Source organism: Kalmanozyma brasiliensis, assembly GCF_000497045.1.
Source record: "Kalmanozyma brasiliensis GHG001 unplaced genomic scaffold PSEUBRA_SCAF10, whole genome shotgun sequence".
Classification (NCBI taxonomy): Eukaryota; Fungi; Basidiomycota; class Ustilaginomycetes; order Ustilaginales; genus Kalmanozyma; species Kalmanozyma brasiliensis.
This window is the reverse complement of record NW_015961949.1, coordinates 75,268-88,590: the sequence shown is the minus strand read 5'-3', so window position 1 is coordinate 88,590 and position 13,323 is coordinate 75,268. Positions and strand designations below refer to the sequence as shown.

At 56.0% G+C, this 13,323-nt stretch overlaps 7 protein-coding genes across 7 annotated transcripts; 3 read left to right on the top strand and 4 right to left on the bottom strand.

The window, feature by feature from the left end:
* Positions 1-95: 95 nt before the first annotated feature.
* Positions 96-778, bottom strand: PSEUBRA_000680 (Membrane-associated, eicosanoid/glutathione metabolism (MAPEG) protein; the record flags this gene model as incomplete). The annotated part of the gene is made up of 3 exons (XM_016433978.1): positions 96-143; positions 235-645; positions 755-778. The coding sequence occupies 3 exons, from the start codon at positions 776-778 to the stop codon at positions 96-98; spliced, it is 483 nt and encodes a 160-aa protein (XP_016294458.1).
* Positions 779-1,506: 728 nt separating this feature from the next.
* On the top strand, positions 1,507-2,438 carry PSEUBRA_000679 (Synaptobrevin; the record flags this gene model as incomplete). Its single annotated transcript, XM_016434000.1, has 5 exons — positions 1,507-1,669; positions 1,771-1,815; positions 1,950-2,036; positions 2,268-2,300; positions 2,416-2,438. 5 exons carry the CDS (start codon positions 1,507-1,509, stop codon positions 2,436-2,438), a joined length of 351 nt encoding a protein of 116 aa, XP_016294457.1.
* Positions 2,439-3,091: 653 nt separating this feature from the next.
* On the top strand, positions 3,092-4,369 carry PSEUBRA_000678 (Ferrochelatase; the record flags this gene model as incomplete). Its single annotated transcript, XM_016433999.1, has 1 exon — positions 3,092-4,369. One exon carries the CDS (start codon positions 3,092-3,094, stop codon positions 4,367-4,369), a length of 1,278 nt encoding a protein of 425 aa, XP_016294456.1.
* Positions 4,370-4,514: 145 nt separating this feature from the next.
* On the bottom strand, positions 4,515-5,162 carry PSEUBRA_000677 (Ubiquitin-conjugating enzyme, E2; the record flags this gene model as incomplete). Its single annotated transcript, XM_016433981.1, has 3 exons — positions 4,515-4,730; positions 4,812-5,019; positions 5,128-5,162. The coding sequence occupies 3 exons, from the start codon at positions 5,160-5,162 to the stop codon at positions 4,515-4,517; spliced, it is 459 nt and encodes a 152-aa protein (XP_016294455.1).
* A 713-nt stretch (positions 5,163-5,875) lies between these two features.
* PSEUBRA_000676 (uncharacterized protein) lies at positions 5,876-7,672 on the top strand (the record flags this gene model as incomplete). Its single annotated transcript, XM_016433987.1, has 1 exon — positions 5,876-7,672. One exon carries the CDS (start codon positions 5,876-5,878, stop codon positions 7,670-7,672), a length of 1,797 nt encoding a protein of 598 aa, XP_016294454.1.
* Positions 7,673-7,692: 20 nt separating this feature from the next.
* On the bottom strand, positions 7,693-9,345 carry PSEUBRA_000675 (Fructosamine/Ketosamine-3-kinase; the record flags this gene model as incomplete). The annotated part of the gene is made up of 8 exons (XM_059464469.1): positions 7,693-7,787; positions 7,901-7,908; positions 8,010-8,132; positions 8,220-8,249; positions 8,436-8,486; positions 8,557-8,625; positions 8,699-8,832; positions 8,923-9,345. 8 exons carry the CDS (start codon positions 9,343-9,345, stop codon positions 7,693-7,695), a joined length of 933 nt encoding a protein of 310 aa, XP_059320908.1.
* A 1,301-nt stretch (positions 9,346-10,646) lies between these two features.
* Positions 10,647-12,890, bottom strand: PSEUBRA_000674 (uncharacterized protein; the record flags this gene model as incomplete). The annotated part of the gene is made up of 1 exon (XM_059464468.1): positions 10,647-12,890. The coding sequence occupies one exon, from the start codon at positions 12,888-12,890 to the stop codon at positions 10,647-10,649; it is 2,244 nt and encodes a 747-aa protein (XP_059320907.1).
* Positions 12,891-13,323: the final 433 nt, after the last annotated feature.

The window sequence follows — 13,323 nt, the reverse complement described above, 5'->3', positions numbered from 1 at the left end:
TTGATTTTTTTCTTTCTTCCGTCGTCTACGCAGTGAGCAAACAAAGTAGCAGGTGAGCTGGATCGAGCAGCTCAGAGACCCACAAGGGGGCGAGCTCACTTGAAGCCGAGGAACGACTTGAGGGGCTCCCAACCGAGGTTCAACTGTTGTCAAGAAATGATGGAAAGAGAAGCAAGGGTGGTCAGCGACTTGGCCAGCACGCGGCTGTGGACCGGACGACTTGCGAGTACGTACGTTGTAGAGGCCGGCGCCGAGAGTGACAGCGAGGGTGACGAGAGCACCGACGGGACGACCGATAGCAGCGCCGTTTCCGGCCTGGATGCCGATGCTTCCGTGGGCGACACGAGCGGCAAAGAGGGTAGTGTAGGCGGCGTGGACGAGCGAGGTGGGGGCACCGTTGAGTTCAGCGAGGAAAATGAGGAAGAAGGCAAAGGGGGCCGACTCGGCAAAGTTGCCGTGGGCACGCACGGCCTTCTGCAGCTTGGCAAGCTCGTCGGGAGTTTGGGTCTTCTTGTCGCCCGGGCCGTGCACCTTGTCAGCATCGCCAGAGCCGAGCCAGATGTTGGAGCTGAGTCGGTTGACAATGACGTTGGACGAGAGGTACGTGTAGTAGCCGGCGAAGAGGGCCGAGTGCGCCAGAGAGGCCTGTGCGGTGGAAAGGGTCATGTTCGAAAGCGACGTTCCAGATTTGGAATGAAGTATGACATCAGTACGAGCTGCTGCAGGTCATGGTCTTGACAATGGGATCACTTACGGGGCTGAGAACGAAGAGAGGCATGTTGAAATGTGAATTCGTTGGTGAGTGGTAAGTAGATATAGTTGTAAGGTGTGATGGTGGCAGACCTGGAAGATGGTGTTGAGTGTCTTGCTCGGGTTGACCCGAACGGCTTTCGCTCACGATGAAAAAGGCATCGCGCCGAGCTGTTGAGCTGCTGCTTCAGCTTGCATCATCTCGCGCTCTGCTGCCTCCTCATCGAAAGCAACACCAAGAGTGGAGGCTGCAACCGCAAAAAATGCACGTGCCAAGCGGGCACTCGCTCACTCACACGCACGAAACGGGTCCAGTCACGGTCAGCCTTGACTGGAAAAGAGGAGAAAGGGGCTGAGAACTGAGAGACACCTCTAATTTAGTCGCATTTCTCACTTCCAATTTTTTGCGGCAGCAGATGGCGACATGCTAAGCTGACTGTCACTCTGGGGTTCTTGGGCTGGAGAAGGGTAGAAAGAGCGTGAACGTCAAGTCGACGCGAGCGTGAACCTGCCTGCCTCTGCCAGCACCGATTCGACCGTGGCTTGGCGTGACTCTGTGAGACTGGCGCCGAGTGTGGCTTTTTCGAATGGGTGATGCAGCCGAGAAGCACACATCTCAAGCCAGTTCAAGGCTGTGCGCTTAATCTGCACGGTCTGCAGTGATACTTCGCTTTGAAGTCAGCCGACCATCACTCCCTTCTCAGCTACCAAAACCATCGCAGGTCCCTCACACATCGCAACGCACCAATTGCAAACATGTCTGCCCAGAACGACAGCCGCTACGACCCCTACATCCCCTCGGGGAACGCAAGCTCCGATCCTTCCGGCGGTGGAGCCAACTTTTCCAACTCCAAGACGGCTCGTATCCACTCCGAGATCGACAACACCATCTCGATCATGCGCGACAACATCAACAAGGGTGAGCACACTTTCGAAGAATCTGTGCGCATTCGATGTGTATCCATGCTGACTCTCATCTCCTCTCCAATCTGCAAACCCTGCCAACGACGACAATGACAGTCAACGAGCGTGGCGAGAACCTCAACAGCCTTCAGGACAAGACTGGTACGTTGCTGATCAGCACGGCGTCAAGAGGCGTCGCTTCGCCGCGACGACGACGGGTCCCCAAGGGATCAGGAAAGGACGCGACGCTCACCTATTGATTTGCATCTTTCGACTTATCATTCGAATTCGATCAGACAACCTCGCCGTGTCCGCTCAGGGCTTCCGACGAGGCGCAAACCGCGTCCGCAAGCAGATGTGGTGGAAGGACATGAAGATGCGAAGTAAGTGCTTTCTACAGCCAGCACGATCTGCGATTCCGCCCATTATCGACCCGGGGTTCTCGCTGATCTCGAATGCACACAATTCCGCCATCTCGTCCAAACGCTCGACCTTTGTCCGCTACAGTCATCATTGCCAGTAAGTATCAAAGGACGAATTCCGTTTACTCGGGCTGCAGGGCGCTGATCAAAGCTATCCGTCAAACCTGTTCTTCCTCCGCTTCCCTTCAACAGTCGGCATTGTCATCCTGCTTTGCGTCATTATCAGTAAGTATCGATCGGAAGTCGATTGCTTTCAGGCAGTCTTCGTAGAGACATCTTTGCTTCATGCTGAACTTCAAAAACTGACTCGAACTCCCCACGATTTCCGTCGTTTCTACAGTCCCCATCGTCGTCAAGCACTGATCGCGCTCGCGTCCATACAACCTTTCAATACTCCGTCTTCGATGGCCCTTTTTCGCTGTCTGCTCTCTGCTTCTGTACAATACCCGACCAGCGCTAAATTTTCGAAAGCATGCTGTCACGACGCCGGCAAGACTGTGCAAGAGCTCAGGAAGTCCTCCTGAGGGTGCGACACGCGTATATCAAGCAGGTCTGGTTGCCTGGTTGACCTGCTTTCCGGTCTCTTTGGCTACTCATGAGACGGTTTTATCTGCTACTGGACTCCCTCGTTAGTGGCCGGTAGAGCATGAGAAGACAGCGTGCCCGAAGCGCAAGGGAGGACCGTTGCGTTCACCAAGGTGACCGCAGGCATGGTCCGAAACCCGAATCGACTCTTGCAACTGAGCCTAGTCGATTGGACGCTGCTTGGATTTCCTGCAGATTACGCGATGCGACAGCCTTTTTGGTTCGGATCGACGCTGCAATTCGTGATTTGGCTGATCTGAGCTCTTGTGGAAGCTTTCTTCTCGACCCACACCTTCCAGTGCACCCATCACCGGCCCCACCTTTCAGCTCCATCCCTTCGTCGGACCACCACATTTCTCTCGGACCTCGCTCCTTCGCAAATAAGCTGCAGCAAGCTAACTCGCCGCTGCTGAAAGCAAAACTTCGTCACAATGCTCTCGAGCTCGTCAACGAGCATGCTGGCCGCTGCGAGCAGAGCGCGCCTCACCAACTCTATTGCTCCCGTCAGACTGGCGCGATCCTCGCCTCTGTGTCGTACTCTAGCGACGGTTGCCAAGAACAAGCCACCGACTGGTGTGCTACTCATGAACATGGGCGGTCCGTCCACATCGACGACCGAGGAAGTAGGCGACTTCCTCTCACGGCTCTTTCACGATCGCGAGCTCATCCAGCTGCCGTGGCAGTCTCGTCTCGCTCCTCTGATCGCCCGCAGAAGAACGCCCAAGATCGTCAACCAGTACGAAAAGATCGGGGGCGGGTCTCCTATCTTGCGCTGGACAAGGACGCAGGGCAAGGCCATGACCGAATTGTTGGACGAGCTTCACCCAGAGACAGCGCCACACAAGGTGTACGTCGCTTTCCGATACGCACGACCGTTGACGGAGGAAGCACTCGACGAGATGGCCGAAGATGGCGTCACGCGTGCTGTCGGTTTCACTCAGTACCCTCAGTACAGCTGTAGTACCACCGGCAGCAACCTCAATGAGCTCTACCGCGAGATTCAGAGGCGCAAAGAGCGCGGTGCACCAGAAGGCAACATCTCGTGGTCGCTCATCGACCGATGGCCAACGCATCCCTTGCTCGTCGAAGCCTTCACCAACCGCATCCAAGCTGTGCTCGACACGTATCCGGAGGAGAAGCGCAACAAGGTGCCCATCATGTTCAGCGCCCACTCGCTGCCCATGCAGATTGTCTCGGGTCGAGGTGACCCCTACCCCGCCGAGGTCGCCGCCACCGTCGCTGCGGTCATGACGCGCTTGAAGTGGAGCAACCCGTACCGAGTGACGTGGCAGTCGCAGGTTGGTCCTGCTGCTTGGCTTGGTCCGCAGACGAGCGACACCATCAAGGGCTGGGCCAAGCAAGGCCATAAGGATGTCATCGCCGTTCCTATTGCCTTTACCAGCGACCACATCGAGACGCTCTACGAAATCGACATTGAGCTGCAGGAAGAGGCTGAGGAGCACGGCATCACCCTCAAGCGTGCCGAGTCGCTCAACGACGAGCCTACTTTCATCCGTGCCATGGCCGAGATCTGTGCCTCGCATCTGTCGGCTGTCGAGGGCACGTCGAGCAAGATCCAGGGCGAGAAGCGCGGAGAGGATGTCTGGAGTCAGGGATTCACTAGTAAGCAGATGCTGCTGCGCTGTCCCGGCTGCGTCAACTCGGTTTGCGGCGAGCAGAAGGCTTTCTTCGGCCGCACCTCCCAGTAGCACCCTCCGACCGTGTCGAAGCCAAGCTCTTGCTGTTGTGTAACTCTCCTCATCACGCAATAGCACCCAGTGCGCAGTCGAGAGAATGCTGTTTGGAACCCTTGATCTTGTACAAATGCTGAGAATGGTGTGTGATGAGATCTGCTCAAACTGTATCGTCGTCATAGACAAATCGGCTGTCTTTGGGGGAGAGCGGCGCGCGTTTGACGTAAGAGTCGTTGTCCGGCGGCCTCTGAAGCTGCTTGCAGCTTGCCAGCATGCTCTGAAGAGTGAGCAGCACCGAGCTGATTGTGAGGACGGGCGACCATTCGTTGCCGAGGATGGAAGCACAAATGTGGCCGTTGCTGTAGACGTGCGGGTGCTGTTGAAGTGAAGCAAGGGTAGAACGGGTCGAGTCAGCAAGGGAGAATCGCGGCGGATCTTTTGCAGGGCAGCGACTTACCACAGGGGCCTGGAAGCCGTCTGTCGTCATGAAGACCACTTCGGGACTCTCCATTGGGTATGTGTCGGAGAAGCGAAAGCGGAGGCCGAACTTCTGATCCTGGTAGAGGCTGTTGCCAAGCACTTGTATGGAGAACTGCCACTCTTGCAAGTCTTCCGCCTTGATGATCTCGCAGCCTTCTGGAGCTCCTTTGATCCTGATCTCCGAGCTGTCGTGTGGGATTGTGAGAAGTGGGGGCAAGTGCGAAGATGTCAGCACAATGAATGCATTGTCGATCTGCGCAGGGTCGAACACGACAGAGTGATGCAGTACTTACAGCTCTTTCTGGAGACGCTTAGTAGCGATCCTCATCTCTGCTGCTGTCGCAAGGAGCACCAGGCACCTTTGTGAGCAAGCCGATCGTCGTGATGTGTCGTAGAGGATCCGCTCTGGAGTGGTGATGATGGTAGAATGCGGGGTAGTCGACTCAGCTTTGGCCCCATGTCACCGTGCGCTGCGCAGTCTTTCGACACGCTTTGCATGCTTTGTGACTTTCTGAAAGCTGAGTCCAAAAAATTACGTCGAGGGTCCAGTCCAGCTCTTTTTGGTGAATCGGGAGATCCGCCTGGCTCGCTCCACTTTCGACTCGCTTCAGAAAAAGGGTTCGTTCGGCACCCTCTCCGATGTGTTGGAAGCTCGATTTTGGCATTCAATCGAAAATCACACATCCTGCCCGCCGACCATCACCAAGATCACGCTGCAACCTTGTCAGCAAGGTTCACACGCCTCACTTCGCATCTGCCTGCCGCCCTAGTGTAAGCGCGGAAGAGCGACAGGCCTCTGCTCGAGCGCATCACATCTCTCGCTTCAGCGCAAGTTTGCTCGGAACAGTCACGGACTCAGCCTCTTCATCGGTATAATTACACTGCCAGCAGCAACGACGTTTATAAGGAACAGCCGCGCGATCATCCACTCGCCAGCACAGAGCGCACTCCATCGAAATAGTGCGGATACGGCAGTCCGTTTGCAGCCGCGAAACACGAGCGCGAGCATTTTTCTACTGTAGACGGTCCAGATCAGTAGCCATGACGGATCCATTCGACCCGTACTCCCTCACAAGAGTCATCGCCCTCGATAGCACAGGCGCTCCTCTGCGCGCAGAAGCAAGAGCCATGCAGCGCGAACTCGGCGTCGACCCGACCCCCGAGATGATCCGCACTTTCATGAGCATGCCCTATCCCGGCGACCCTCGCGCCGACTTCCGTCACAGTTCATCGAGTCGCTCCCGACCATCAGATCAGACCCATCTCGAGAAGCAGAAGAAGCGACGGGAAGAAGACGAGGCCAAACTCGCGAAGATCTACGAGTCGTTCGAATTCGACCCTTTGTGGTCCAAGCTCAGCGATGTGTTGTCGAGAATGAAGAACGACCCTGGAGCGGCTCAGATCCTCCTTCCTCTGATCGAGAGCATGATGGTGGTCTCTCAGCACGTCACCAGCCCAGATGGCGAAACCCCCATCGTTCCTGGTGACGTTCGGCCTCCGTTCAGCCGCTCCTCCACCCTCGGTGCCCACAGCCGCTCGTCAACGCAGGGTCCTAAAACAGCAAAAGAGATCATGGAGGACAATTTCTTCGCTTTCACAGAGAAGCACCGCAAGATCCTCAACATCATGGTTCGCCAGAACCCAACGCTCATGTCCGGCTCCTTTGCTTTGCTCGTCCGCAATCCGAAGGTGCTTGACTTTGATAACAAGAAAAACTACTTTACACAGCAGCTACACAAGGGTCGACGCGACCACTACACACCTTTGTCGCTATCGGTCCGCAGAAACTCGGTCTTCGAAGACAGTTTCCGATACTTTTCTAGAAAGTCGGGGCCGGAGGTCAAGCACGGCAAGCTGAACGTTCGCTTCAACAACGAGGAGGGTATCGACGCAGGAGGTGTTACCAGGGAGTGGTTCCAGGTATTGGCCAGGGCCATGTTCAACCCAGACTATGCGCTTTTCCAACCTTGTGCGGCAGATCGCACCACATACCAGCCAAACCGCATGTCGTACGTCAACCCGGATCATCTCTCCTTCTTCAAATTCGTTGGTCGCATCATCGGCAAGGCCATCTACGACGGTCGACTGCTCGACGCATACTTCACTCGCAGCTTCTACAAGCACATCCTCGGCAAGCCCGTCGACTACAGAGACTTGGAGTCCATCGACCCCGAATATTTCAAGAGTCTCGAGTGGATGCTCAACAACGACATTACAGACATTCTCGATCTCACCTTCAGCGTCGATGATGAAGAGTTTGGAGAGACCAAGATCGTCGAACTGCAGCCTAACGGCGCGTCGATTGCGGTCACCGAGGCCAATAAGCAGGAGTATGTGCGGCTTGTCACCGAACAGAGGCTCACAAAGTCCATCAAGTCCCAGATCGAGGCCTTCCTCGGCGGCTTCAACGAAATCATCCCGTCCGACCTCATCCGCATCTTCTCAGAGCAGGAGCTCGAGCTTCTTATTTCAGGTTTGCCAGACATCGATGTCGACGCATGGAAGAACAACACCGAGTTGCATGGCTACAGCTCTGGCGATGCCGTCATTCAGTGGTGGTGGCGTGCCGTCCGATCTTTCGACCAGACCGAGAAGGCCAAATTGCTCCAATTCATCACGGGCACCAGCAAAGTGCCGCTCGAAGGCTTCGCCCACCTCCAAGGCGTGCAGGGCACCCAGAGGTTCAACATCCACAAGGCCTACGGAGCGGACCGACTGCCGGCCGCGCACACATGCTTCAACCAGCTCGATCTGCCGCAGTACGAGTCGTACGAGAAGCTGCGTTCGTCGCTCCTGCTCGCCATGAACGAAGGTGGTGAAGGCTTCGGATTTGCCTAGACAGACAGACAGGGATGGTGTCACTTGGCGTCGTCGACATTGTCGCAGAATTGGATCAGCGACCGCATGATCGAGACGGCGCCGGATCTGTAGCCTCCCCTGAACATGAGCAAGTCTGACATCATATTGATCAAGGAAAGGATTGTTGTCAGAATGTCCGCGCGGAATGTGATTGGAGAGCCCCGAGCTGAGCACGTGAGCGGCTCGGATTGTGTGAAGCAAACTTACGATTGAGACTGCGAAGGAGCGATGCGCAAGTCCACATGTCAGGAAGGATGTAAGTGTCGGCGTCATACGTCACCGAGAACGCCTCTCATGCGGTCGGGAAAGCACTCACTGGTGATAGAGCTCGTAAAGTCGGAGCCTCTCGTTGTAGTACGGCTCTGTCCGCGGGATGACGGCGTGATAAGCGTCGAAGAAGTCCCGTGTGAAGCCTCCGAACATGTTCATGATCCCGAGCCTGTCGTTACCGTGGCGAGCGATGGGTCAGATGGGTCGACAACAAGCATGTAAGAGCATCGAGTTGTGAAGCATGGATTGGACTCACTCGGCTTCGTTGTGGCCATAGTAGCTTGAGCTACGGTTTGCATGAAAGGTAAGCTGTGTCAGACAAAGCAGGTCTCGGAGTCAGACACTTTAGGTGAATGGTGGACTCACGGGCTGTACACAGCAAGAACAGGGTTCGATGACGGGGTCAACAAGGTCAGCAGGAGGATCGCAAAACGAGCGGGGCCCGGTAGATCGAGCGCTACCACCTACTCACTCGAAGATCGCCGGTTCTCCAGTGTCCATGACCGTGCCTGCATTCCCAGACCTGCAGAGAACGGTCGTGGGTCAGTCGTCTATCGTCCCTGTGCAACCCAGATGCTCGAGGGCAAACTCACCACAAGTCGCCATGCAGGATGCTCGGCTTGACTTTCGCTTCGAGCGGTGCTAGGAGCACTGGATACACCCTGGCAGCGTTTCGAAGCAAAGACTGTCAGCATCACAGAAGCACGGATGGCCATGAAGTATCAGAGGACTTACCTGTCGCGCATTTGCTGTTCCAGATCCTTGAGCTCCGGGTCTCCCTGGTCGGCATTGATTCGGTTTACCAGGTCACCGATCCTCTGATCAGCCCAGAACTTGGGCCATGAAGTGTTCCAGCTGTTTTCTTGTCGCTGTAAAAGAGGCAGGGGAGGGATATTGTTCAGACTCGGCTATCCGCCAATACCTAGCGCGGCCGTGCAAGCATGTGCAGAGCAACTCACTGTCACACCACAGTAGGTGGCCACGCCAAAGCCGAAGCGCCCATCTGGGTGGACGCCCCGCTTGTGCATCTCCGCTAGCCTCTGTCCGAGCACCTTCTGTCCACTCCTGCTGATCGACGGCTTGAGATCGAGGTAGTCCGTGATCAGATATGCTCGCCCATCGTCCGACTTTCCAGATGCATGCACTTCTGGCGTTAGCTTGCCCTCGCCACCCTTACCGTCGTCGTCGCTCAGCGCCGCGCCCATTGCCTTGAGACTCTCCGCTTCTCCCACTGTCTGCTCCACTGAGCTCTCGATCTTCGCGAACAGCCTCCGTCCGCTTGGCTGTGCCACCACCGTCGAGCCTCCTCGTGACGTGAACTGTGTGCCGAGGTGAGCGCATTCGCTCCGCAGGATGGTTTCGAGCGTCTTGTCCAACGACATGCTTGCGTGTATGGGTTGGCTTCGTATAGGCTCTTGTGCTGGCCCTCGTCTTTGTTCGTCGTCGTCGTCGTCGCTGCTGTTGGGCCAGGCAGGTGGTATGATGGTAGTCAACGTGCACTTCTCGAGGTCTGTGCACAGCTCTTCCGGGTCTGACCTCCACACTCAAGACAGCTCTTCCGTTGCGGGAGGCTGAGGATGGGCCAATTTTGTCGACATATTGACGGCTTTTTGCGACGCAGTCAAAACGCCAAAACATACTTATGCACTTCTTTTGGCATCACCAGCCAAATTCTTGATGTGACTGAGACCGATAGGGCTTGCTTTCTGACCGCATTTCCGGAGTGTTTCTTTAAAGCGGCGCATGTTTCAATCAAGAGGCTTGGAAATGGTCGGAAACGAGCCCAAAAAAGGGGGTCACAAAATGCAGCGAAGAGGATCACAAAATGAAGCTAAGTTTTGTGAATTTTAGGGCGGATTAAGTTGGCATGACATTGTGCGATTGTGTCCAGTCTTTCTGGAGCATGGTCGCAGTTTGGGCTGTTCTGAGCCCAAATTCGTTGCTGAAGAGCGTTGAAATTGCGCAAGAAAAATACTTTCCCAAATTACGATCAAACTGTTGTAAAGAAGCTGGATTATGTTTCTGAAGACACGCTTGAACAGTGCTGGCAGGCGGTCGCTAAAGTCAGCGTCTCGCAGAAAGCGTCACGCACTGCGACGAGACGGATGCAACGTGAATCGCGATGCCCACGTCGTTTTTGGTCGAGGGTCAGCTAATCTGTCTCGAGCGCGCGGTGACACCGCTCGAAGTGGCGGGCGGCCTCGCAAGCAACGAGCTCATAGTTATGGAGGCCTTGGGCCTCGCTCACAGTCAGTCGTCTACAATGCGACACTGTTGATCGGTGCCCGCAGGTGCGGCATCGTTGTCCGTGGCATGGCCAATAGCAACTGGAGCGCGCTCATAGGAGATGCTGACGACAAGAGCGGAACGGGCTTTGCAAGACTGCCTGAGACAGCGCCGAGATCGGGGACGGCAACCTGACTGACCCGAACTCAGGTTCTGAGAGTGAGAAGACGGACGCGAGGAAGGCAGGCTGGCAGGCTCTCAGATGGCTCCCACCATGGTACAGACAGTCGGCACGTGCAGGCAACTCATTTGCAAAGATGATGGAGTCTCCAAGACGACTTCTATTCCAGATGACGAGAGGGTAACGCGTCAGCAGAGTACATGTCGGGCAGTTCGGGCAAGAGGTCGTCGGCTTCAAGGGGGCTCGGACAAAGGGGCAGCGGCGTCGCAAAGCAAATCAGACCAGCTCGTCTTGAACTTGGCTAGGTCGGAAGGGCCATCGGAAGGCTCTCTTGACCTTGGACATGTTCCGAGTCTGATCCGCATCGCCCTGGGACTGGAAGCTGTGCTCCGCGCTGCTACTGCGATCGAGGGGCAGGAAACCGCTGCTGGAGCCCAAGTGGGGCAACGAGTCAGCGCTGCCGTTTGCTCCGCCAGTGGCCCATTGCGTCCTCTGTTGACCAACGCTGCGGATGTCGGACTGCCAGACGTCGAACGCAGACCAGGACCGTCTACCGTCCTCCTCCGTGGCAAGAGTGGGCTGGAAGGCTTGCTTGATGGCTTCGAAATTGGAGGCATTCTGCAAAGAGGGGTTGCCAATGCCCTGCGGAGCATTGGGCAGTATCTCGCGTCCATCGGCGACAGCGGCGGCATTCGCACGGCGGAAGGCATTGCGCAGAACGCTGGTGCCGAGATCACTGTAGTCGTCCATATGAGCCGTCGGCATCTTGTTGACCATCAGACTGGCATCGGTGTCGTGAGCGCCAGGGCCAAAGAGCCTCTGACCAGCGAGATTACGCTCTTCGAAGCGGGCCAAGCTGTCGACGAGTGGATCCGGAGTGGACGCGAGATGAGCGTACATGGCTTCATTGCTTCCCATGTGGCTGTAATCCATCGCCGGGCTCCAGACGTGTGCGGATGGGTCCATGCGGCCTTGGTCTCGGAAGTCGCCGTCCTGGACACCGCGAGGGTGGGTCCTCTCGAATTGCAATTGCTCCTCAGCAGCTTGCATGTCGTGACGTAACTGGTCCATCTCATTCCTGAGCTTATCGGCTCTGGCCTTTGCCTGACTGATCTGGGCCGAAAGGTCTGCCGAGCGCTGCAGCCGCTTTTCGACATGGGCGGTCTTCTTGGTGACGAGAGCCGCTCGGCGTTTGTGAAGCATGTCCACCTGGTCCTTTCTCTGCTGTATGCTGGCCTGTTTGAGAGCCCGAGCGGCATTGGCCGTCTTCAATCGCCTTTCTGCTTCTCGTCGACCGCTTTCAACTTGTCTCTTACTGTCGTCCAACGCCTTTGTCCTGGTTTTGATGTCGGATCGAAGCCTTTCCTCCTCTTTTTTCCTGGAGCGTACATCTTCCAAGTCGACCTCGAGTGCTTCGCAAGCTCGTGCAGAAACGCTCTTGATCTGAGCGAGCTGTTCCTGCAGCTCGAGGATGTCGGTCTGAGATCTTGAAACCAATGCTGTGATGCTGAGACAATCTTCGGTCTCAGCTTCAGAAGGGGTCTCTTTGGTCGCAAGCGGTGTCGGAGATGCGTTGCGAGCGTTCGATTCTGGGCCAGATGGTCGTCGGGAAGAATGGTGAAAGCTGCCGTCCTGCACGCTACCATTGGATGCCTGTATCGAGTTTCGTCGCGACTGGGGCTCGGGGTCGATCGACCGGACGTCGAGGATGCCCCAGTCTGTCACATCGGTCATGTTTTCCTCGAGCTCTTCTCGACCCGTCTTGCTTGGTTGAGGCTGACTGGAAGGACCAGTTGTGGGTAGATCTGGGATACCATAGCCGAGCACCCACCACTTGCCAAAGGCGCCGATGAAGAGAGAAGTGCAATCCATGGCACCGTGCGCTTTGGCGGATCGGGTGCTTTGCTGCGATGCCTCTGCCCGTTGGGCATGAACTGAGCGACTTGGCATGCTTTGCGAGATGGTGACGATCGAAAGCAATCCAAGATCTTTGCGATGGAAGGGGGGCGTGCGTACTGAGAGCGCAACTTTGGAACCAAAAGTGACGGCGAAAGGACCAGAAGCGTAGGAAGCGGTGGAGAGCAGAGACGAGAAAGCGTTGGTATCCGACTTGCGCGCAGCGGTGGTCGGGCTGGAAGTACCTGCCGCGGCATCATCGGCTTGCGAGTGAGATTCGGCGGCATCCTGGTCCTGGTTGAGCAGCCTCAAGCGCTCGCGAAAGACGAGGTCGGTGAGGAAAGGCCTGAAGGAGGCCTCACTCGGATTGGTCCAGAAGGCGAAAAGGAGAAGGATACCGACGAGCGTCCAAGCCCAAAGAAGGGCCTGAAGATCGTCTAGCTGAAGCATGGAGCGAAGGATGGAGACAGGCGTGATGGGAAGAGGAGTCTCCCTCTGACGTCGAAAGAGGGTTTGGAGAGCATTGGCCGGAGTGATGTTGATGTTGGCGCGTGCAAGTGGCACATGGTGCTGACGATCAGCGATGAAGCCGAAGCTATCGCGAAGGGCCGCATTCATGCCCATGACAAAGAGAGTTGATGTTGTTGTTCAAGTATTCATGTAGAGATGAGAATGCGAGGGATGACGCTGGTTGGGCGGTCGAGGGATTCCGTGTATGATGAGAGCAGAGCCAGGTCCGAGAGCGCTGCAAGGTACAGCTACACCTAGACCTGTCTGCTGTAGTTATCAGCAGCAGCGAGATTGTGCGAAACTGCTCCAATGGTAGTGTGATGAGCAGAAGGGAGAGATGGACGGAGCTGCTGCGATGAGATTCTTTTGCAAGTCCGAGCCAGCCAAATCCAAGCTGAAATCCGCATCAAAAAGCTTGAACCGTCGGGGAGATTAACGCGGCTCGGTAGCGCGTTAATTTTTTCAGAGCTCAAGAACAGTCACAGTCAGCCTCAGAGCGCGAATTTGAGGAAGATTTCATTTCACAGCTGTCAATCATGGACTCAGC